A 23,296-nucleotide genomic window follows, 5' to 3' on the forward strand; every position below is an offset into this window, starting at 1 on the left:
AATCCCATGCCATCCTTCTGTCTGTCCCAGTCAGAAGATAGCAGCGTGTCACTGCTCTGCCTCTGTAACAACTCACATTGAAAAGTTTTATTTCTGATTCTGCACATTGCTATCTGACACCATGATTGCTGATTGCTAAAGTGACCCCAAACTCAGTTTGATCTACATTCAAAAGTTCACGACTTGGACAGAAGGACTGGAGCCATTGAAAACAGCTCCAAGAGGACACTGTGATGGCAGTAGCATTGGCTTTTATTTCAAATTAAAAAATAAAAGTTAAAAAAAAATAAAAAAAATCAGACATGGAGAATGGGATGCCTTGTTGCTGTGTTGTTTTTGCTGATAGCCAGCTGGAAGTTCTGGGCCCAGGAGATGAGCTCAGACCATCGCCTTTACAACAGCATATATAGAGAAGAGCATTCATAGCCCTTGAAGTGTGAGTTTTTTCCTTTACTCCAGTAGAACTGCAAGCTGTTTTGGCATCCGTTTGCCATGTTGAAAAGGGACTATCTTCCCACGGAGCCTCACAACCCCTGTCTGCTAAACCTTTCCTCCTACTCCTACAACACCACAAAGGCTCAGCAAACTGGACCAATACACAGGAAGTGAAGAAGATCAAGGGATTCACTTCAGAACTACTCAATGCTTTGAGCCAAAATGTTAATACATGTGCAACCTATATGGGCTCTTTCAAAACTCATCACTAATTTTAATTTTCTTGCAAGAAAGAGACTCAGATACGTGCCTTTAAAGAGCTGTGATTAAAATAACTTGTTTCCTCACACTTATTGCCATAAAATGGTGCACTTATTTTCTCACATTGTTATCGGCAATCAGTACACAAAAAGTTATAAAAACAAGTCTTTTTTTTTTTTCCATTAGGGTAGCTTTCCATTCAAAGAACAGTGTTAAGTACTCAAAGCAGGAACGCAGCTATAATTCATACTAATTTTAAGATGGTATTTCACTGCCAGAGACTGTAAAACTGATGTGATAGTCGTGCCAAAGTCATGCCAAAGCTTTTCTTTGAACTGTGACATTTTGTGTGTCAGTTAGTTACTGAGTGTGACTTATCAGCCACCACCCACCCAGCTGATTAAAGATAGAAGACACAGTAACACTGCCACAAAGCTAAGGTACTAAGTTTTATTTTGGGAACCTCACAGGGACACACTTGACATTCTACAATGTTGTGCACGTATTTACTTTGGATTCTTCTGATTACTGAGTACATGGATGAAATACTCATTTTCTGATACACCAGGAAAAAAAGGAAACAAAACATTCCAGTGAGGAAAGTCCTGATATTGGGCTGAGTCCTCTGAACCCTTTTTCAGTCAAAGCTGTCCTGGATTTCACAATACTAACACTGTGAAAGCTACCAGGGATATCAGGTTACCCAAAGAACACAATTTAACAACTGCTCATTCCATCCATGATATCATTCAAGTCATTTAAAAGGAAATAACACATAACTAGATTCTGAGAGCTTTAGTGAATTACAGAAGTTCCAGGAGAACAAAGCAAATACATTTTGAAAGTATGGTTATATAATCTATTTGCTTTAAAGTAGCTGCAATGAGCTAAGCATACAAAGTATCCACACGAAAATAATTTGAGCAGATTATCACTCATTTGAAAACTCAAATGTAAATATGCTTTTCACAGGTATTTCTTAACAAGCAAATCCAGCTTGTTAAGTAATAGGCATCAGAAAACAAGACAAAAAAATTGACACAACGGGAAAGCAAACATGCTCTTAAACCTGAAAAAGTCAGTATAACAGTAAAACCTGAAGACTCACCTCTGTACTGTTCCACGGGACGTATCAGTAATAACTTGCTCTTATGTTCAGCTTTCCATTTGTAGAGGTTCAGACCCAATTTGGCTCCCAAGATTCTGCCAAAGATTGTTGTTGTCAAACTAAACTTTTTTTTTTTTCTCCTGACCTTCTATTATTGTTGCTAGGAAGTATTACAAGTAAGAACATAACCTGTTGATGAGTGTATATTCCCCTTTAAGGAAGTAGCATTACAGCTGGTGAACTATGCTGATCACAGCTCTACCAGTCCTTTCCTGTTGAACAAAAAGGAAGCTGTTACATCAGCAACAGAACATATACAAAAATGAAAAGCATCTTTCATCTAATCCTTGGGTAGCTGCTGTTTTTGTTTCCCAAATCATTAGTGAGAATAATCTTCCATTTCACCCACCCCACTACATGTCATTTGTAATTTTATCAATTTGCAATGATAGCTGAAGTGTTCTGCAGTTTGCTAACTAAACTCCGACAAACATTAGCTAGTCATTAGCTTTTATACAGCTGTACAGCAGGGACTGAATCACCTGAGCCTACTCAGTTCCACTCAGCTGTGGTCATCTGCAATTTCTTTCCAGAAGGCCTCATGGGAGGGGAAGCAAGAATGCTTAAGAATAGAACTTCTCTAAAAAATCATGTTTAAAAACAACAACAACAAACCTTTACAACATGGTAAAACAATTTCATTCACCTCTCTTGGATTTTCTATTCTCAATAATTCAAGTTCATACTTTTAAAGTCTCTCAGAAATCGAGGAATGAGAGTGTATAGAAGTAAAGGAAATAGAGGGCATTTTCCTCTCTGAAGTTCCTTGCTACAAATACAAAATATTTATTTCTTAGAAGGAAAAGTATACAGAGACCTTTCTGTCTGTAATAATCTTCAACAGAAGGTTATTGTTGTACAGAGTCTGTAAAGTGCAGATATTGTCAGACATTTAGACAGAAAACTACAGTCAGGTTAGAAATATTAACAAGACATCACAGACTTTTTAATGGCTAAATGGAAGCTAATAGTGAAAGTGAGATTTCTGTAAGATAGAAACTTCACATCAGTTGCTCCTTAATAAATAATTCATTTGAAATAAATAAAATAAAACTGCACGGAATCAGTGTTTGGGACAGGTATAAGGACTGGACACCTGTGTCAGTAGACTGAAGTACACTGACCAAAAAAATGTAGTGTAAGTAATGGCACAGCAACTCATCATACATTTTTTTTCATGAATGTGTCTAGACCTGTAGCAACTTTCCCTGTGGAATAATAATTTAATCTTCTGTGTCTCAGCAGAGACTGTGATGATGTTGCTAATTAACATCCATGATGATGACTCTCTTATGAAAACATTCATCTGTTGGGAAATACCATTTCTAAGGCTAACCATCTATCTATTAGCAGGTCTTTCCATCACCTTTCAAAGGTAACACCATTTCTCTTGCACTGATTAGCATGCTATTTGAGTTACAGCTCATTTCATCTAATGGATACCTGGTTCTTGAACATAGAATCGAATATATCTGCTCATGTATTCAGTGCCTCCAATTTCATTCCATTATTTATGTACTATCTGCCTGGGAAGTAAAGAAGATTTCACTTTTTGTGTGTCTAGTAAAGTACAATTTCCAAGGAAATTGGAATAGAAAACAGATGTTATTTTATTAACAATTTGCCCATGCATTATATTTTGGAATGCCTCACTAAAGTTAGGAAGATGCTGAAGATTTCTCTTTTGATTTAACAGTAGAACTGATACTCTTTTCGTCCTATGTGATCATTATTCTTGGTTTATTTATTTACAGTAGCATTAAGTGTGTGCTACAGTCTCTAAGTTCACATGAGGAGGGCATTGCTTCTGCACAACTTCAGAAGGAATCTCTAATTCAAGCAGCTCAACAACTAGCAAGAAAACAGAAATGGAGCAACAGAATGAAAAATGATCAGAGATCAATGCCCATAATGAAATCTCTATCATCTATTACTACTAATATGAACACACAAAGGCAGTAGGAAATCAGGGATCACTGATAAAATACATTGAATAAGAGGATTTATCTCACTACAGCACTGCTTGAATGAGTGTATATAAAGTTACAGGGGGCAAGAACATCTCCATAAGCAGTAACCCAATGAAAGAGTGGGGAGGGAAGGAAGAAGAAAAAGGAAAGAGAGGAGAAGGTAGATGTGTCCATAGTGATAAATGCTACCTTTTTCTTCTTCTCAACAATTGGAAAATTCCTTGATGCTGCTAAAGCACATCCATACAAATTCTTCACTAAAAGTCAGTGGTAGGCTTGAATAGTATTTTCAGTATGCCAAATTGAAGCTCATGAAGCAGACCAAGTTTTATTCTTAACTCAATTTAGAAAATTGTTTCAAAAGGAAATAACTAATTATTCACGTTCATTTTATCTTCTTTTTTTTTTTTTACTATAAACACACAGTTCTCAATTGTTCAGAATTAAATCTGGTAGATAATTAACTAAAAACTGTTAAATTAAAAATAATTTGCAATATAAAAAAGAACACTATATGAAAGTGAAACCATAAAGGAAAGACAAATATACTATTAATTTCTAAAAAGCAAGCATTATCCACCATAATTTTAATCAGTTTCTACATATGTGAGATATTTTGGTCAGCCAACAAAAGGCTGTTGAAATATCAAATGAGTACATTTCACAATAACTGCAAATCAGAGTCAGTTCTTTTCTTTCTCAGCCAAAAAGTACAGCATTGCATTTCCTAACTAGGATGACTGGGAATCAACAGAGTTTTCAAATATTTTAAGTATTCTATGCACACATACACATGTAAATTAATACACCCAACTTGTCAACAGTAAAGCTTCAAAGGCTGTTCTTCAGAGCTACACTTACAGTCAAAGTTCTTAAAATTCTGGCTGAAACAAATGAAGTATCATTGATTTTTAAATAACTTGAGATCTAAAGTTTCCACTTTGTCTTTTCACCAGAGAGCATACTTCAGGCAAAGTACAATGGTGATACTTCATCTTGTCCGTGCTTCATTGCACATTCAAACTCTTTGAAGCTGATGCGCCCATCAGAATCCTGATCAACCTCTCTATAAGAGAAAAGAGATCTGGTTTTTAAAACCCAAAAGACATTACGTGAAACAGACATACTTATTGTAGGTATTCAACACCGACATTGTTTTGAAGAGCTCAACTTCTACACACTTGAATTCTATGCCATGAACTGAAATACACTTTTTGCATAGCACATCTCACTTGAGGAGTTAAAAGATTTTTAAAAAGAAGTATTGTTCTGTCTATTCAAGAGGAAGCAGAAGTGAATTACAAGATGAAAATTTGAATTCTACAAATTTAGCACTTTTAGCACAAATTTAGTTCTTCTACATTGTCCCTAGTTCCCCAAATTCAGTTATCTGGGGTGGAGATCCTCAGAGTTCCACAACACAGCATAAAATCCAAGACTTCTAGGTCATAAGATATCATAAGCTTACATTTAAATTTCCCCAAATTGTCCTATAACCTTTTGCATACCTCAAGCAGCTTATTTTGAAGCAAATATTGTGTTAACAAGCCTAATACTTGTAGCTGTAAGAGAAAAATGCTCTTTTGCATACGAGTATATGCTAAAGTGCATATTCTAATGCTCAAAGAAACACCTCTGAGAAGAAAAACAATTTTACTTATTTTTATCCCCATGATATAAGCTGATAGAAGACAGCAATTCAGTTAATGTCACTAACGTACAGGTCTAGGCTTTGTCAAACAAGGTTTACAAAATTTGATGTAGTGACAGATAAGGCTGACAGAATAGTCTTCTGTAAAGTATTTATCATAGTTCTGTCTACCTTTCTTACTAGAAACTAAGAATTATATAGAAGTTAACATTAAATAATTAAAAAGCTGATGAACTCTTGGAGCTCAAAATCTGCTTGTTGTCTCAGAAAATATTTTGTTTATAACAATATGCAGTCCAGCATTCCACTACTGATCTAGAATCACATTTTTAATTATTACTGATAAAATTTGCAGATGACAAAAATTGGTGGTATTATAGTTCTGCAAACTTTGCCATCACAATTAGTGTTCAATTGCAGCATTCCTACTGAACTGCAGCATGCAAAATGTGATGCATATTCTACATAGATTAAAAAGAAAACTTCAAAATAATCCAGGCTGTTTAGCAGTAGCCTCTGCTAAACAGCTTTTGAATGCCCTGGAAATTTCAAAGGGATTCTAGATCCTGCAGAGGTAGTACAGCATCTCAGTATTAAAGAAAGCCTCACACAAAGAGACAGGATGTACTACTCTATGCACATATGCTTAAACATATGCTAGAAATGAACTTCTTGTGACATGAAACATTTTCTGAACTTGGTCAGATGAACTTCAGACCTCATGGTGCAATAGTGAACCCTATAGCTCCACAAACCTATGAAATGGCACACTATCAATGCAGAAATATGTAAATGAAAGTAGTTCTTTCGGTTTATTGTTGGCTCTCAATCAAGACTAAATCATATTCATATTCTGCTGCTTTTCAGGTAATGACAGGTTTGGGATGATGATCACCCATGTGTCTTGGTGGACAACATGACAACTGATAACGGATCCTCTCAAATATCTTATGCTGTAATAGCAACAAACAAACATTCACCAGCAAGGGACAAACACAGGTCATAATTACAAAATGGAGATGCTGTCTTGGAAAGCAGTAACTGAAAAGGGCTGAGGAGTCATAAGAAGTAATCAAATGAAGATTACTTCCTACTGTGATGCTTTACATAAGAGGGGAAATATGATCCTTGAATGTGTAAGCAGGATAATATCTAAAACAAATACAACTGATTTTATTTCAGAATACAGCATTAGGAAAATTCTGAAGAAAATATTGCGTTTAGTTTCTGCTGCCCACACTTCAAGAACGATACTGAGCAACTAAAAAGAACTGAGAATAACTGCTGTAAATTACATGAGTTCTGGAAACGATGCCTTATAATGAGACATTAAATACTCAGTTTAAAAAAGGATTAGTGAACTGATTCTATCAAATCAAGTCCACAGGTATCTCCTAGGGAAAATATTTCAGATAGTAAATATCTTTTAAAGGAATAAGGAAAGACATGATGGTAGACACCAGTTGGAAACCAAAGCTAGAAAGATTTACATCTTAAATTAGGTTTGTTTATTTATTTATTTTATGAAGCTGAGAAGCTAAACTATGGGTGTATAACCAAGATGTTATAATCACAATATAATTGTGTATAATCAATAGATATCAAGATGTTATAATCTCAATATAATCAAGAGAGTAAGGCAGAGCAGACAACGATAACAAAAAGAGAATAAGTGGAAGAGCTTACCCTTGGGTTGAGCTCACCAGAAGACACCAAAAGAGGGGATCTCCAGAACAGATCCTTCCCCTCTGGTAGCCAGCTCTTCAATAGGTCCAGGAGGGGTGCAGCCTGGCTCCACCCCTTCCGGCAGCACAGGTGAATTGCCTTCAGCTGTGCTCCTCTGGCTGACTCATGGCTCACCTCAGGTGATCAATCGGAGGTTCAGGCCGTGACTCAGCAGTTCCCATACATATGGGTTATGAGACAATTTCTCTCTCTTGAAAATCAAGACTATGTAACTTTCTACAACATATATTCTAGTCAAAAGGAATACTAGGTTTAATTTCTTCAGGACAGACTCACTCTGTGGTGGAAATCGTTATTCTTTGATTTGTATTGTATGTACCTTAATTATCTATTAAATTATTTAAGCATCCTCCATCAGTATCAGAACAAAATAGGCATTTCTAGAGAATATTCATATTCATGGTTACAGATAAGTGAAACGAAGCCATCCATAAAATTCTAAGCTAGGCTTAAAAACCTGATGAGTTTTGTGATTGAATAATACCACCAGACTTATCCACTGATACATTCTTACACAAAAGACATTGAAGATGATGAATGATGGTCCACGCTTGTCTTGTTTTTACCTATACGTCCCTATTTGTATACTGGTACTTTTCAGACAAGCAGAAACTCTGTAAGAAGGTATTTGAACCTGCTCAGAGGATCTGTTCTGGACTTCTAGCTGTGGTGCGCCTGTTCGTTGCAGGGGAGTTGGACTAAATGGCCTTCTGAGGTCCCTTCCAACTCTAAGGATTCAATGATTCCATGAACAGTTTAACCATCCCAGGCCAGTTCATCCTCTTGCCTCTGACAGCAGCCATCAGTTGGGTATGTATGGAAGAAAGGGGAATGTCTAGTAACATTCCCTTGATGTATTCTCTGTACATTCATGACTTTCCTAAACCAGACATGCATGTGTGTATGTAAATATTCTTGATGCATTTTTCTTGCATGATTTTTTCTAGCAGCTTTTCAAATCCCTGTGAAACCCACAGCTTGAACACCTGTTCTATGAATAAGTACCTCATCTTATTTGAACCTGCAAGTGATTTGACATTCCCATATTTTCAAGGGTTAACTGCCACTGAAGAATACCCTGTTCTCCACACAAATCAATTCCAGTTCTCTCAGCACTCCAAACAAGACTTGTGCTCCAGACCTCTCACCAGCCTCACTGCCCTTCTCTGAACATGCTCCAGGGCCTCAATGTCTTTCTTGCAGTGAGGGGCCCAAAAATGAACACAGTACTCAAGATGTAGTAGCCTCACCAGAGGTGAATACAGGGGGATGATCACCTTCCTGCTCCTGCTGGTAACGCTATTTCTGAACCAAGCCAGGATGCCATTGACATTCTTGGCCACCTGGGCACACTGCTGGCTCATGTTCAGCCGAGCATCAACCAACACTCCCAGCTCCCTTTCCTCTGCACAGTCTTCCAGCCACTCTGTCCCAGGCCTGCCGAATTGCCTGGGGTTGTTGTGGCCAAAGCGCAGGACCTGGCACTTGATCTTGTTGAACTTCATCCCATTGGCCTCAGCCCAGCTATCCAGCCTGTCCAGATTGCTCTCTAGAGCCTTTTCTACCCCATTTATGTTCACTATGTATGTCCTCAAATGAGCTTCATTTGGAAGCTCATCTTGAAAAATTGCCCTCTTCTTTATATAGTGTTTGCTCTACATTCCAAAAGCCATCAAATGACTCTTAGAATTAAGTATCACTTTCTGAACAACCTTTCAGCAGAGATTATCAAGATATGCTGGCTGATATATGACTAATAAACCAGTAAGTAGTTAGCTTTTGTGACCTGAAGAAATGCTGTCTTTATTTAAATCTTATGGATTTTTGAAACCTTGCCAGAAGTAACCTAAAAGCTGGAATGGCCTTGGAGTGTTAAATTTTCCTTTTTTTTCCAGTTGAAACCAATGACACATTCACTCTTATGATTATGAAAATACTTTGTCACAGCATATTGATCTTTATTTCACAAACTACTAATCATTTAACAATTTTAGTACAGAGATGTTTCAAGGTATGTGGTGCTGTGGGTAGATTGTGTGATCTTTCATTGAAAATTGAGTAATAATCACCATCACAAGTTGCTGACTGTGAGATATAAATTATTCTCTTATACAATTAGGTAGTTGAAGACTCCCCAAATCACCTAAGTGTATTTTCATAGCAAACTGGATTAGATAAATGGCACTTCCCATCTGACAGGAATATTTTAACATGAATCTAAGTAGAGTAAATGAATAGCTTAAAAGACTAATGTCGGTATAAATTGCCTCTTGAAGTTTCATGTTTATTAATTCACGGAAATTAGTACTTATCAGAAAAGTATCCACATGCAAATACTGCTTACTCGTTTATAAATAATTGTATGTATTAAGCAGGCACTCCAGCTTTTTCCCCATCATACCTGAAACAATTCATACACGGTCAGATTTTACAGTTCCTAAAACAAAAACACTAAGAACAAGAAATACAGTATGCCTTCTTTTTGTACGGACTATCACAAAAACAGAACCCTTCAAGTAGGCACAAAATTTGAAATATTCTTTATCTGGTTTATACACAGTTTCTCATTAACCCATCATATTTATCTAAAACACGTAAAAGTAAAGATTAAAGATTTTAATTCTGCTCTTTGTCCCCTAGATAATACAGTATCTGACCTAAGGGGTAAATCAAGAAATTGAGAAAGCATTTCTATTACTCAAAAGGAAGAGTAGGGAATGCACATCAAAACCAGCACATACTGCCACTGAGCTGGCTTTCAACTCATTAGTTAGTAAAACAAGCCCCAGAAGTCACATAAGAGCCAGGATAAATTAAACTCTATTCAGATCACTGATGCTGTGGCCATACATCATATATATGCAAGTGAGTAAGGTGGCTTAAAACTTGCTTGGATTTCTCCACTATGAAAACATAGTTAAAGATCATTAATTATACAGCAAAGGGTAGATGGTCCTTGCTTCGACTTTGAAAGAATTGAAGTTAAACCATGGGGAGAAAGTTTTCATTTACTCTATTTTTCGGAGACAGTAGTTTACATAGATCATTATTTATTGCTAACATACAACTTTAAAATGCTTGTGATACATTTAAATGAGTAAAATAGCATAAGCAGTTACCACAACTAAGTATGAAGAGACAACTTTTTGTTCACAAATAAATGTAAAATTAGAAAATTGAGAAAGCTTACCCACTTATTTGCTAACATGTTTTGGGAGTGCTCCTGGGTATAGTTCTTTCATGCTTAAAGCCCCAGCACCATTTAGGTCTTACAGCGTCTGCCTTAACTTCATTCTTCTGATGTGGGTGTGATAATACAAAGCTCTTTTTCTATTAAAATAACTTTTCTCATTTTCCTTTCTCTTTAAGGAATTCTAATATGAACATCATAGGGAACCTACCCAGGAAGTTCAGGAGAAAGCACTCTAATAATCCCATTGCCTTTTTCATTAATAACAAAATAAGTTCAATTTTGATCTAATTCATGTTTTCAAGAAAGTAGAAGCATTGAAGAAATGCAACTTGCAGTGTGATCCACAAATTTTCCTTTACAGCTCCTCTGCTATTTCTGACACTATCCTTCCTCTGTCACAGACAGAAAATCTGTAATAAGTTTCCAAGGGAACCTGTTTCCCATTAAAATATAATCACCGACTGCATGTGCCTTGGTGATAAAATTTTACAAATTATGTTGGTCTGTATGCAAATTATATTTAATTCTATTACTGACACCCTTTTTTACTACTTCCACTTGCTCTGTTCTCCCAGCCCTCGCTTGATTCACTGTGCTTCTAAAGCAGTTTGGGTAAGTGACATCTGGCTGTCATTCTGTTGGCTCTCATTCTAACTTATTCCTTGTGACTTAAAGAACACCAGAAGATCTGGAGGGTAACATGTTGCCTGTCTGCCATGAGTCAGAGATGACTGATTTACTGCCTTTTGCCTCAGATTCAATTTCAAGAGCACTGAGTTCAGAATTATCTATTTCTCCATTTCACTGACTGAAAACTTCAAGCCTCAGTTCTTCCTTCTGGAATGACAATACAAATAATAACTTCAAAACCTTAAAAATAAGGTAATTTACAAATATTGCTCTGTGAAATGCAGTTGCCTACTGTTTGGCCATGGGTTTACACATTAATATTGGCTCCAGTAGAGAAGGATCATAAAGTAGAAAAATATGTAACATTAACTGTAAAAAGATTTTTTTTTTCCTCCCTTGAAAACTGCCTATGGAAAGAATAATGAAATGAACAGAATATTTTTTTAAACTTTCCAAAGTACCAGCCTGTGATACAGATTCATGAAAATGTCCCACATTGATACAATATAATTCCAGAGTGTAAGCAGAAATTACTTGACAGTTATTTAAGAACGAAAAAATTGAAAACAAAGCTAGAAAATGCATAAACTGATCACAATTAATTTCAACTGTCACATGAAGAAGTTTCCTCAGCCAGAGTTTTAAATCAATTATTTCCTTTACATTCAGATTTTATTGCTATTTATTTAATATTTTAAAATAAAAACTATCAGGGAATAATTAAAATAAGAGTCAATACATTCACTGCATCAGAACCTAAGCTGTCCTAATGATTGAACAGTGAGAGTAAAACTTACACTTCTTGCAAGCAGTCCCTGCCAAGGATAAAATGACCCACCAACTGAAGATTCAAGGATGACAGCTTCTTCAAAAAGTTGCCCTCTCTTCTGCTTAACCAGCTGGTTCTTCCTGTTCATAGTGCCTGCTTCTTTGTTGATGGGATTCCTGCAGAGCTCCACAGCTGTTTGGTTACTAATGCATATTAATTTCACTTCCTTAAAAACCTGATGAGAAAAGCCATTCTGAAGCGCTGAAGAGTTATGAAGATACCTCTAGTTTTGCTTCCTGAAACAATGTGGTACTAGAGTACTAGTAATCAGAAGTTTCAGACAGATAGAAGAGTTTAAGGAATCCTTTAAATTGTTAGAATCACATTACTATTAAGGTAGAAATGTGCTTCCCTTCACCTTCAGTGCTGCTCAGTTTTTATAAACGTTTTAAAGTACAGAAAACAACAAATCACTAACTGTGGGGAGAACTGTTCCGGCAGTACGTTACATTCAGTTGTTTCTTCCCTGGAAGAAATACTGCCCTTTTTTTCCGAATGCACTGCTTGACCACTTCTCTCAGTAATTGTAACATACCTTACAGTATAGTAAAGTATAGTCTGTTGATGTCTGTTCTCTATCTGCAATATTTTTTATCCATTCTTGTACAGTTTCCCTGATTTTCTTCTCCCCGAACAGCAGATATAGTCTTGGACACAATAGTTTTGCCAATACTTGTTGCTTCTTTCTTAACCAGTTCTCTTTCCTTTCAGTCTGCAACTGCCACTGCAGCTTGTCTTTTTGTATCTTCTCACTCTAGTTCACTTGGAAAAAGATATGTATCCCTTGAATGTAAATGATTTTGCTTACATCATCTTTTTTACTGTTTTTTTCTGGTTCTTAAGCTTCTATCTCTTAGAAAAGATCTACTGAAACCTACAAGCATCTACTGATTTTGTAAGTGAAGTAAGAAATGCCCTGCAGAGCTCAAGAAATAACTACCGTTTGGAATTGCTATCAAATGCTTCCATTTCTAGTGGCATTACTAGTTAACAGCTGTAGAAACATAGTTAATAAATATTTTCATCCCTGACTTGAAATCAAGCATAATTCATTATATATGACACGTTTTAATAATATATACTATTATAATTCTACACTACATAAACTAAAACATAATAATATTTAACAAGCAATACACAACATGTAATCTGTAATCTATAAGGGTTATATAACGATACAGTACTACATAACATTATCACTTCAATTATTATAATATGTAATATACAATTGTGGATTATTCACAGAATGATGCAACCATATATAATGTGGAAGGCACAGTGTTTAGATACAATTGTCTGAACTGTGCATTAAGCTTGCAAGTTCAAACAAAATCAGGGTTTACAGAGCTAAAACTAGGAGCCTAGGAAAAAGAAATGCAGATAAAATTCCTAATGGGAGGCTTATCATAGAAAGGAGATCATAAAGAGCTTAATGGAAAATCTTAGTGGAAATCTTAGTGGAAGAGCAACCCAGTGTGAGCTTTTGAGGAGCAGTCAAGACATAAATAGTGAACTCTTTTTGTGATACATAAATAAGGGAGCAGCATTATTTACTCTGTAGATGTGAAATGCCATGGTTGACATCAGCACTGAAATACTACATTCAGCTCATGCCTGGTTTGTTGTTTTTTTTTGTTTGTTTTGTTTTAAAAAGAATACTTAAAATGTTAGATGCAGAAACCTAATGTGACAACAATTATTTGAAATGAGAAATTGCCTAAAGGAGTTCAGTTCCTCCATTTCCATCAGATGCTGTTGATACGACAAAAGGCTTCCTCCGTGCAGAGGATATTTCATAACAAAGAAGTGATGAACAAAAACAGTCATAAGGCTTAAAGAGAGATTAAATGAAGAATAAAACAAAAATGTATCGGAAAATATGAGGCAAATTGTATAGCCATATAACCTGTAATGTACAAAATAGGACAACATCTTTTTAAGATCTTTTAAAAACAACCATACTTATGTCAAAAGAGTTCAGATAAATTCCTCATCTCTTCCCATTTTACTAAGTATAACTACATTAAAACCATCATCCTTGCTGAGGACTAGATTCTTAATTCTAAAGCCTACTAATTTTGCCTTAGAGTGCCCAATGAAAGCACTGAAACTGACACAGAAAATGTCTATTATCCCCATTGCACTAACTCATCAGCAGAGAACAAAACGGAGTTTAAAAATCAAGTCTTTAGATAAATCTAATGCATTTCATGTTTTCATCCTTTTGTCTACTAGCAGGTCTGAACAAATTTAATTGAAAACATGAAATACTTTACGGCTGTTTTTGTCACTAATCTTCATCTTCTGCTGTTGCTTAAAAGCCCCACTTGGGCTTGAGGTCTCACTTAATGAGAAACTATAAAAAAAAAAAAAAAAAAACAAAGCCCAGAAAATGAGCCTATACCTAAAAAACCAAGACATTTAAAAAAAAAGCGCCAAATTATATGAGAACTGGTCCATTCAAATACTGCCTAAACTGGAACTTAGGTTAAAACTTTCCAAAACTCAACATGGCAAATGGACAGCCTTCTTTCCAGAGCTGCCAGGTCATTGAGATGTGTGACTAGGCATTGCCTTGCTAACCAAGGTCTCCGTGTATCAGATGCTTACCCGCATGTGCACCCAGAGATGGTAGATGCAGAGGAGGGCATGTATGCACCTAATGCCCAGCCACAAGATGCACTTTCCCCGTATTCCCATATTTAAATAGTTAAACACCATCAAGCAACTGAATTCAATATAACAAGATGGTATCACAAAGTTTGCCTCCTCCATATGATACCCTAACATTATTGCTGAAAAAGAACAATGCTAGTTCTCTAGTTAACTTGCAGACTGCAGGGGAAAAAAAAAAAAAAAAAAAAAAAAACAAACGCACAAATCCATGTATTTCATGTTTTTTTTCTTAGTACTTAGAGCTGTGCTCTCAGATATTGCAAGCTAGATAGGATCAGATCTAAAAAGTTTTATTTAAAAGGCATAGATTGAAAAAGTAGAGTAGTACTTGCATTCCAGTACTCATTCTTCTAAGTCATACTTCAAACAATCTTCTAGCATGGACAAAGCAGATACTCTGCAACTTGAGATCTTATCTTAACAAAAAGATTAAAAGTTGAGTATTGAAGTCATGGGCATATCAATAGGCTAAGAGGTGGCAAGTTAAGCTCTCCTATTTGTACAAAGCTGAAAACCCACAATATGAACTTGGAAAGTAGTAGTAAATGTCCTTCTTGATAAATGATGCAATTTTCTCATGCTCTCAGATGTCCAACTTTCATGAACAATCTGCTTGTTTCTTATGCTTTCCAATGCATATCCGCTCATTTGTGTGCAGCTGCCCCAGCACAGTTTGCTTCCTTGAGCTTGACAAGTAAAGATACACTTGATGGGGTAGCTCTAATTGCACAAAATTCAGTCCAACGTCACACTCATAAGATATTCTTACTCAATCTTGGTTACTATATACTTGTTCCCTACACTTTCAACTGGATACTAGCAATCACTTAAACCTCTCTGATAATAATCTGAATTTATTGCAGAACAAGGAATAGAAAGAGTATTCCTGCTTCTGCCACACAGTCCACTCTGCAAACGTGAGAGAAATCTTCATTCTTTCTTTTCAATCTCTCTACAGCATTTGACATAGCTAATTAATGAAGAACTGTATGTAAAAGAAGCTGACTGCTCAGAAACTGTTCATTTCAGGAGGGTGACAACCAGAGAGAAGAAAATTGTGCCTCAGTTTCTATTTTCTTCAATCCTGATTAAAAAACAGACATAGAAACTTAAAGAACTGGAAAGGTGTTGTGAACTCCAGGTAAAATACTATGTAGAGATTATAAAATTCCATCCTTTCATCATATTGTGTTGTATATGGTAACAGTGTCACCAAACTGCATTGGCACTTAAGCTCATGGATAAAAAGTAGAAGGTGAAAGCAAGAAAAAGAGAAGTTACATTGGTGGCAGGAAGAAACACCTTAAGGAGCTTGTGGCATTATGAAATACCTTCTGGCTGATGGTGAGTCGGTCAGTCATTTGGAACTGATCTTGGACTTCCCTCTGGCAATAATGCTAAACCAGGTACAAAAATTCATCCCATCTTTGCTGTTGATGATTTAGCCTTCATAATACATGCCTTTGTCACCTTTCAGCTGGACTACAGCAATGCTGTATCCTGGGCACAAAGCCATTAGCCCTTAGGAAGCTCAGAATAGCACAAAACACAGCAGCACATTTCCACTGCAACCCAGGGAACTTTAAGCACATCAAATCTGCGTTCATCTTTTGCACTAGCTCCTGTAAAATACTGAGCCAAGTTCTGCATCTTTATCATTATCCTTAAGCTGCCCAACAGTCCAGGCATAAAATACCTACATGACTAATTGAAAATCTGCAGCTCTGCCCCATTAAGGACAAAGCTTAGCTTATGCCGTATATAGAGCTTTGACAGAGAATAGCCTAAAGCAGTTGAACAAATTCTCCTTGAATCCAAAGCATCAGCACTTGCTATTGAGAACAAGACATACTCTTTGAATCTTAACCTCACTAACAACTTCTTTCATAATAATAACACAACAGTTTGAAATTAATTCATAAAATTCTAAGTTTTTTCTTTGCTGTAGAAGGAGACAATGAAGGAAAACAGAATCACACTGTGATGTTTCCCGTGTTTGTTCTGAAAACGAATAATCTACTACATGATAATAAAGAATATACAAATACATAAATAGAAGAGCACTTGCTGTTTTTTCCAAATGAGGGGCACTGCTTGCCTTGCATGAACCAAGATATTCAATGTTGCAACTAATCTAATTGTTAAAAAAATATATACATCAGAGCAATGTGTTTTAGAAACCTTTAGAAAAAAAAAGACAAAATATTAAGCAATAATCATTCAAAATGTTTGAGGATATAAGTGTAATTTATTTTCAGTAAGACAGACCTGTAAATACCTACCAGACACAAAAGTAAAACTTGGACACATTTAATGATTTTGTTTAAATTTCATTATACAGTAACATATTTAAGGTGATATGAGAAACTGAGTTTCTCATGCCACACCTCACTTGCAAAGATTAAATTTAAAAAAAAATCCAGAAACTCTATTCAGTAAAGGAAAATATAAGTGAAAATTTCTGCAGGGATATAATAAGCTTTCTCTCTCTTTAGAAATCATCAAAGTGGAATCCATATAATATTAACAAAAGTACCAGTTTTACCAACAGAATCTGTTCTGTCATCAGTTCACCCTTTGGAATATCACCTATATATAATATAATCACAGTGTAATAAAAGCTTTTGAGAACTTCTGACTTTTCAGAGGAAGGTCCAGCCTCCCATTTAGCTTTCTTTGAGGCATAATGTTCCCATTTTCAACACTGTTAGGTGTATTCTTTCTTAATTGTATTTATTAGCACCAAAGTAGATAAGAGTTTGAAATCTTATTTCCAGCATATCATTTCTTGGTATTCAGACTGATACTCTAAACGTCACTCAAATCTCCAAGTAAACAAACAGTTGCAAGGAACAACAAACACGTTACCATTAATGAAAAGAAATCCTTCTATCTTAAAAACTATGACACCAAAAAGAAATAAAACAATTTCTATTGCAAATATACAACCACTTCAACTGAGTTACTTACTACTATTTTGAAGCTGATTATGAAATGAAAGAAATGGGTCAGGGATGATAATCATTTTATCCTTTTAGAACAACTATTACGAAGGGCTTTTTACAATGCACCTAATAGTTTTTTTAGTTTGTTATGATCTGTCTAGAAAAGAACTATAAGGATGTGGAAAACCACGTTTCCAGCAACAGAACATTCTCAATAACAAGCAGTTGTATAAAAGGAATAATCAAGGAAAAGTGACTACTTCAACCGATGGTGTCACAGAAGAACGCACCAATGGAGTTAAGACAGGGATAAGTTCAGATTTTAAGATTTGGTAAGGGTTTGTAAACTTCAGAATTAACGTAGCAGAGGTTACATACATTTGCTAGTCATGGATGCTGAGCGTTTATTCACTACTGGATGAGATAGGAGACTCGTTCTTAAGAGTGGATGAGAGACTTTGTGGTTCCTCACTACACATTCACTGACATACTCCAAATGAAATCCTAGTCATTAACAAGCAAGGTGCCTGGACAGGTGACAAACAAATACCCAAGCAGCTTCTACATGGACTATCTGAAAAGGAGGGAATTTCAAGCACTGAACAAGTGCAACCGGTTTGTCAACGTGCTGCAGACAGGCTACTGTGGAACACAAAGATAAAAGAAAGAGGCACGTTTAGGATGCCCTGAGGTCTGTAAGAGCTGTGGTGTTTTTCCTACGGAACACTAATGCCATCTTCCTCTAGAAAGAGACCAAACCATTCTTTGGTCTCCATCAATGTTCAGCAAGTGTTGATGAATATCAATAGGTGCAATTTTTTTCATATACAGGAATTCAATTTCACACCTTTGCTTCATCTGCACTTCCACATCAGATGTCATTTGATCAGAGTGCCCCCCTGCTGCCATCTGCCACATGGCAACAGAGTATAACGGAATATTGGTGGAAAGGTTCAAACTCTATTGCCATACACCAATCCACCTCTGATGCTGTGGGCCAATATAATAAAATAGGAGGCATTACTTTCAGAGCAGCCCTCAAAAGGGCATGAAAAGGACCGTATAGCCCTACCATGAGGTAATTTTTGCTGAAACCCCTTTTACATTCTCAGTTACTGCAACATACTTTGAAGAATGTTGTCTCTTACTGCAAAATGTTTTGGAATGTTCTAAGCAGATGCTCCTTTGTGGCTGAGTAAACATAAAGTTAGCATTGCGTTGCAATATCAATCAAACTTAAATGTGGTCTAAATGACTAGTTTGAAAGAAGAAAACTAGTAAATACATCACTACAGCAGCTAGCACAGCAACATATGACTGAACTTGATATGTAAGATCTGCTCTGTATACAGGCTACCAAGTATTTTTTTAATATAGGTATATGTATGTACATATATTTAAATATTATGTGTGGTCTAGCAAGTGCAGCATCTAATACAATTTATTCTTTTCAAACCGTGGAACAACCTCCTTAAAAACAAAAGTGGGAAAAGAAACAGTTTAAGGAAATGCTTATTTTTAATAATTAAAGAAGTTCAGTAAACAGGAATAGAATCAGTCTGCTCTGATGATGCATGATAAAGCTGCACAGCAAGGAATTTCAGTGCTGAAGTAGCTATCATGTGATCACATACTGAGGTAGCCAAAGTTTTCAATATTGTAAGATTTGGAAATATCACTTCAGCCACTAAGAGATAAAGAAGTTACTTCAAAATTTATTTTGTTCCATTGTGACAAGATTTCAGAAAATTTGATGTCAGTTTTTGTTCCCATCAAAAATTTCTAAATGTTTGTTAGCACATAAAATTAAAATTTCAACAATTTTATGGAGATTCGAAGTCATATAATGTTATAGATTTGATTTGTAAAAAGAATACTTAGTTTTATGATTCAGTCATAATATGCGGTCAGTTAAGCTTCTTTAAAATTCCAATAAAAACTACCATCACCTCATTTGTATCTACATATAAACAAATCTAGTGCAATAAAAACAAAATCAAGAGCTCGGGAAACTGCAAAGTGGACAAATGTCTGGAAAAGCAGGAAGTTCCTGATCAAAATTTACAACCAACAGAAGTGATTCAAGAAGAAAAACAAATTGCCTCAGAAAAATAACTTTTATCATGCTCTGAGTAGAAGAAACAAACTTAGAAGCAACCTTTTTTTTCAGTTATTCATTAAAGTTGCAGAAAAAGCATAAATTCTTCCGTTGATATGCAATCATAATGAGCCAGAAACAAATGATGGCGCGCTATACACAAAGATACAAGTTTTTACATATTAGTATATATTACAGAGCTCTAGATCTTCACCGTAACATCACAGAATCACAGAATCACCCGGGTTGGAAGGGACCCCAAGGATCATGTAGTTCCAACCCCCCTGCCTGGCAGGGCCACCAAACATACACATTCAGATCAGGTTGCCCAGGACCCCGTCCAACCTGGCCTTAAACACGTCCAAGGACGGGGCATCCACAACCTCCCTGGGCAGCCCGTTCCAGGGCCTAACCACTCTCCTAGTAAAGAACTTCCCCCTAACATCCAACCTAAATCTTCCCTCCTTCAACTTAAAACCATTTCCCCTAGTCCTGCTGTTATCAGCCCTTTTGAAGAGTTTACTCCCCTCCTGGGTGTAGGTTCCCTTCAGGTATTGATAGGCTGCAATGAGGTCACCCCGCAGCCTTCTCTTCTCCAGGCTGAACAAGCCCAACTCCCTCAGCCTGTCCTCATAGGGGAGGTGCTCCAGCCCCCTGATCATCTTAGTCGCCCTCCTCTGGACCCTTTCCAAAATCTCAATGTCTTTCTTGTACTGAGGGCTCCACACCTGGACACAGTACTCCAGATGGGGCCTCACAAGAGCCGAGTAGAGAGGGACAATCACCTCCCTGTCCCTGCTGGCCACCCCTCTCCTGATGGAGCCCAGGATCCCATTTGCCTTTCGAGCTGCCAGAGCGCACTGCTGGCTCATGTTCAGTCTCTCGTCCATAATGTTTAAACATGTATAAACATGTTTAAAACATGTATGTATGTATAAACATGTTTAAACATGTATGAACATGTTTATAGCAACTTAAATCCATACTAAACCATTGACTTATAGAAGTACAGAGATACAGCCAAAACAGACTTTATTTTTAAATTAATACTTCACTAGGTAGAACTATTGCACTGCAGATTCATACAATTGATCTCTTAAATTATGCATGAGCTGTAACATTACTTTAAATTTTTGGCGTAAACTTGAGAAATGAAACTTTTCTATAATATTTTAATTGAAAAAAAAAATATATGGCCTTTTTGTTACATTTACTTCTGGAAAAAGTAAAATGTCAGCGAGACCTCTTTTGTAAACATTGGCATTCACATGAGATTTTGTACTTCATGTGGGTTTGGTTCTTAACAAAGCATTTCGACACTTCAGTGAAAAATGAATATCTCCCAATTCATTTTATTTTTGCCAGAATGTCTCATTGTGATCATCTATTGACATTACTAATAAATCAGAACAGACTTATCCCTTTGTGTACATGAAGAAATATAGGTACTCTGGTTTCTGCAACTAGCATCACCATGAAAAACAAATTCCTCATAAGATAAATCAGAATTACTGAGGCATGCAGTCAGCCCTATACTTCTGATTATTACATTCTGCCTGCCTGAACAACCCTCTAACACTGCACACGGTAAGCCTTATGTCTTGATTCCAACTTGTTTCTTGTGTTATCATACATTTCTGTCACATTTCTCCTCAGAAGCAGCTTAACTCAATGATGGGCTAATGAGTGTGCATACCTGATTCTGGAATATGTGAAGCGATGCAAAAAATGCAGCCTTCCAAGATTACTTGTATTCCATGCTGTAAATTGTATTTTTTTTTTCTCCAATGGGCCAGCTTATTTTTTTTAATATGCTTTTTTTTTTGTTGTTATTCTTTGCCTGTATTTTGAGTTTTTATTGTTTTTTTGTTGTTGTTGTTGTTTGTTTGTTTGTTTTGCAGAAATTAAGAAACTTTAGTTGGAGGTAACAGTAAATTCTAGAAATGGTATTAGGATTTTCCACTTTTCATTGATGTTATTTGCATTTTAGTAATTTCATGTCCAATGAAGGACATCTTAGCATCAAATATTTTTTTTCCCCACAGATTTGGTATAAAAAATACGAAATGTCTTACCCAGACTTTTCCTATATACATTAGTCTCCACTTCAGATCACAGCAAATTAATTTTTCTAGATATAAAGGTCATTCTTTATATCTTTATCGGGAATTCTTTTAGGAAGCTACTTTCAAAACAAGTGAATCATAAAATCTTAGTTAGATAGGTTGTTCCAAAAGTAATGCCTCCTATTTATTTCCATGAAAACTACAACAGGTGTGAAGAGTACAAGAACACTATTTCATAGAGCAAATTATCAGCTACAACAGACCAATTTTCAACACAATTGCCAGCATGGGCTATGCATTTTCACCAGCCATGTACAAGAGTCTGAATGCTACATTCAAAAAAATCTGACCAGTGAAGGTGACCCACTATTGCTGTCACCACTGCTGAAACACCACCCACTGCCTCACTGTGCTCACGTCCACTGTTCGGTCTCCATAAATGTTCAGCAATTATTGATGAATGCCAGTGAGTGCAATTGTTCCCTTATAGAGAATTCAATTCCACGCCTCTGTTTCATCCATACTTCTACACCAGATGCCAGACTGCCCCTTTGCTGACATCCATCACATGGCAACAAAATGGAACGGAATATTGGTGGGAAGGTTCAGCCTTTACTGCCATACCACCAACATCCCCCTCTGACATCGTGGGACAATGTAATAAAATAGGACACATTCCTTTCAAAGTAGCCTTCATATAATAAAACAAAGTGAATTTCTGCTGAGTGAATTTTCTGTTTGCTTATGTAAATATTATCCAAAAAATGTATGAGGTAAAAAATAGCATTAACTGCGCATCAAAAGTACCTCACTTTGATATTTTCAGATGTTTACATTGTCTAATTAATTATTCTCATTTTTCTCCCAGCTCAGCAACTTGATTCACCATCTGTTTCAGTACAAACAAGTACGTAATGGTAGTGGAGAACTGGATAACATTAACTGCCCCAAAAGCTGCCTTGATAAAAACAGATGGAATCATACATGCATAAGCTTTAAATGTGCAGTTGCTGAAATTATACTGTTTCTATAAAAAAAGAACTTTCTGTATTTATTTAAAGAAAACTAGGCCAGCTAGCTAGACTACTTCAGTAAAGGATGTGTTACGATAGATTTTAAACATTGACTAAACCATCATGAAACCTGCATGCATCATGTGATGTGCTCTTATTTAGTCGTACTGTATTCAGCAAGCAAAGATATGCATCAAGACATAAAAATACAAATATATGCTATAGGCAGAGTTATGAAGAAAACAGATTTCTAGATTTATAGGTATGAGATTAAGATGAAATCCTACTCATTTACTAAATTTATTGAATGTTTTATATAATTACTCCACTCTAGCCAAATTTTATTTTCATTAAACTGTATATTTATATACATAAAATAAATAATGTTTGTAGAAATACTAAAGAAGAACCTTCTTTAACAAGTGTATTACTCAAGTTCTTCCAACACGGACAGCATCAACACATGCAATATCTCAGCAACAGAAGCAACATTTATAGTCAATATTCTTCAAGTTAAAAGGCTGCTACTTACCAGCCCATGGAGCTAGGCTATCTCCACTACTCGCAAGAGCTATGTTGAAAGAAGTCATTTAACCAAGTGTTAATTCCAGCACG

General features: G+C 36.1%; 1 protein-coding gene across 1 annotated transcript in view; it reads right to left on the reverse strand.

The window, feature by feature from the left end:
- Window positions 1-4,388: 4,388 nt before the first annotated feature.
- The window catches only part of EFCAB11 (EF-hand calcium binding domain 11), a 56,789-nt gene continuing 37,881 nt past the window's right edge, over window positions 4,389-23,296 (reverse strand). Inside the window, exon 7 of the mRNA XM_042863283.1 lies at window positions 4,389-4,900. Coding sequence (XP_042719217.1) covers window positions 4,801-4,900 — 100 coding nt within the window. The 3' untranslated portion in view covers window positions 4,389-4,800. The remainder of the gene's footprint in view (window positions 4,901-23,296) is intronic.

This window comes from Lagopus leucura, unplaced genomic scaffold (assembly GCF_019238085.1).
Source record: "Lagopus leucura isolate 7727_CA_CO unplaced genomic scaffold, USGS_WTPT01 Super-Scaffold_1, whole genome shotgun sequence".
In the NCBI taxonomy this organism is placed as follows: Eukaryota; Metazoa; Chordata; class Aves; order Galliformes; family Phasianidae; genus Lagopus; species Lagopus leucura.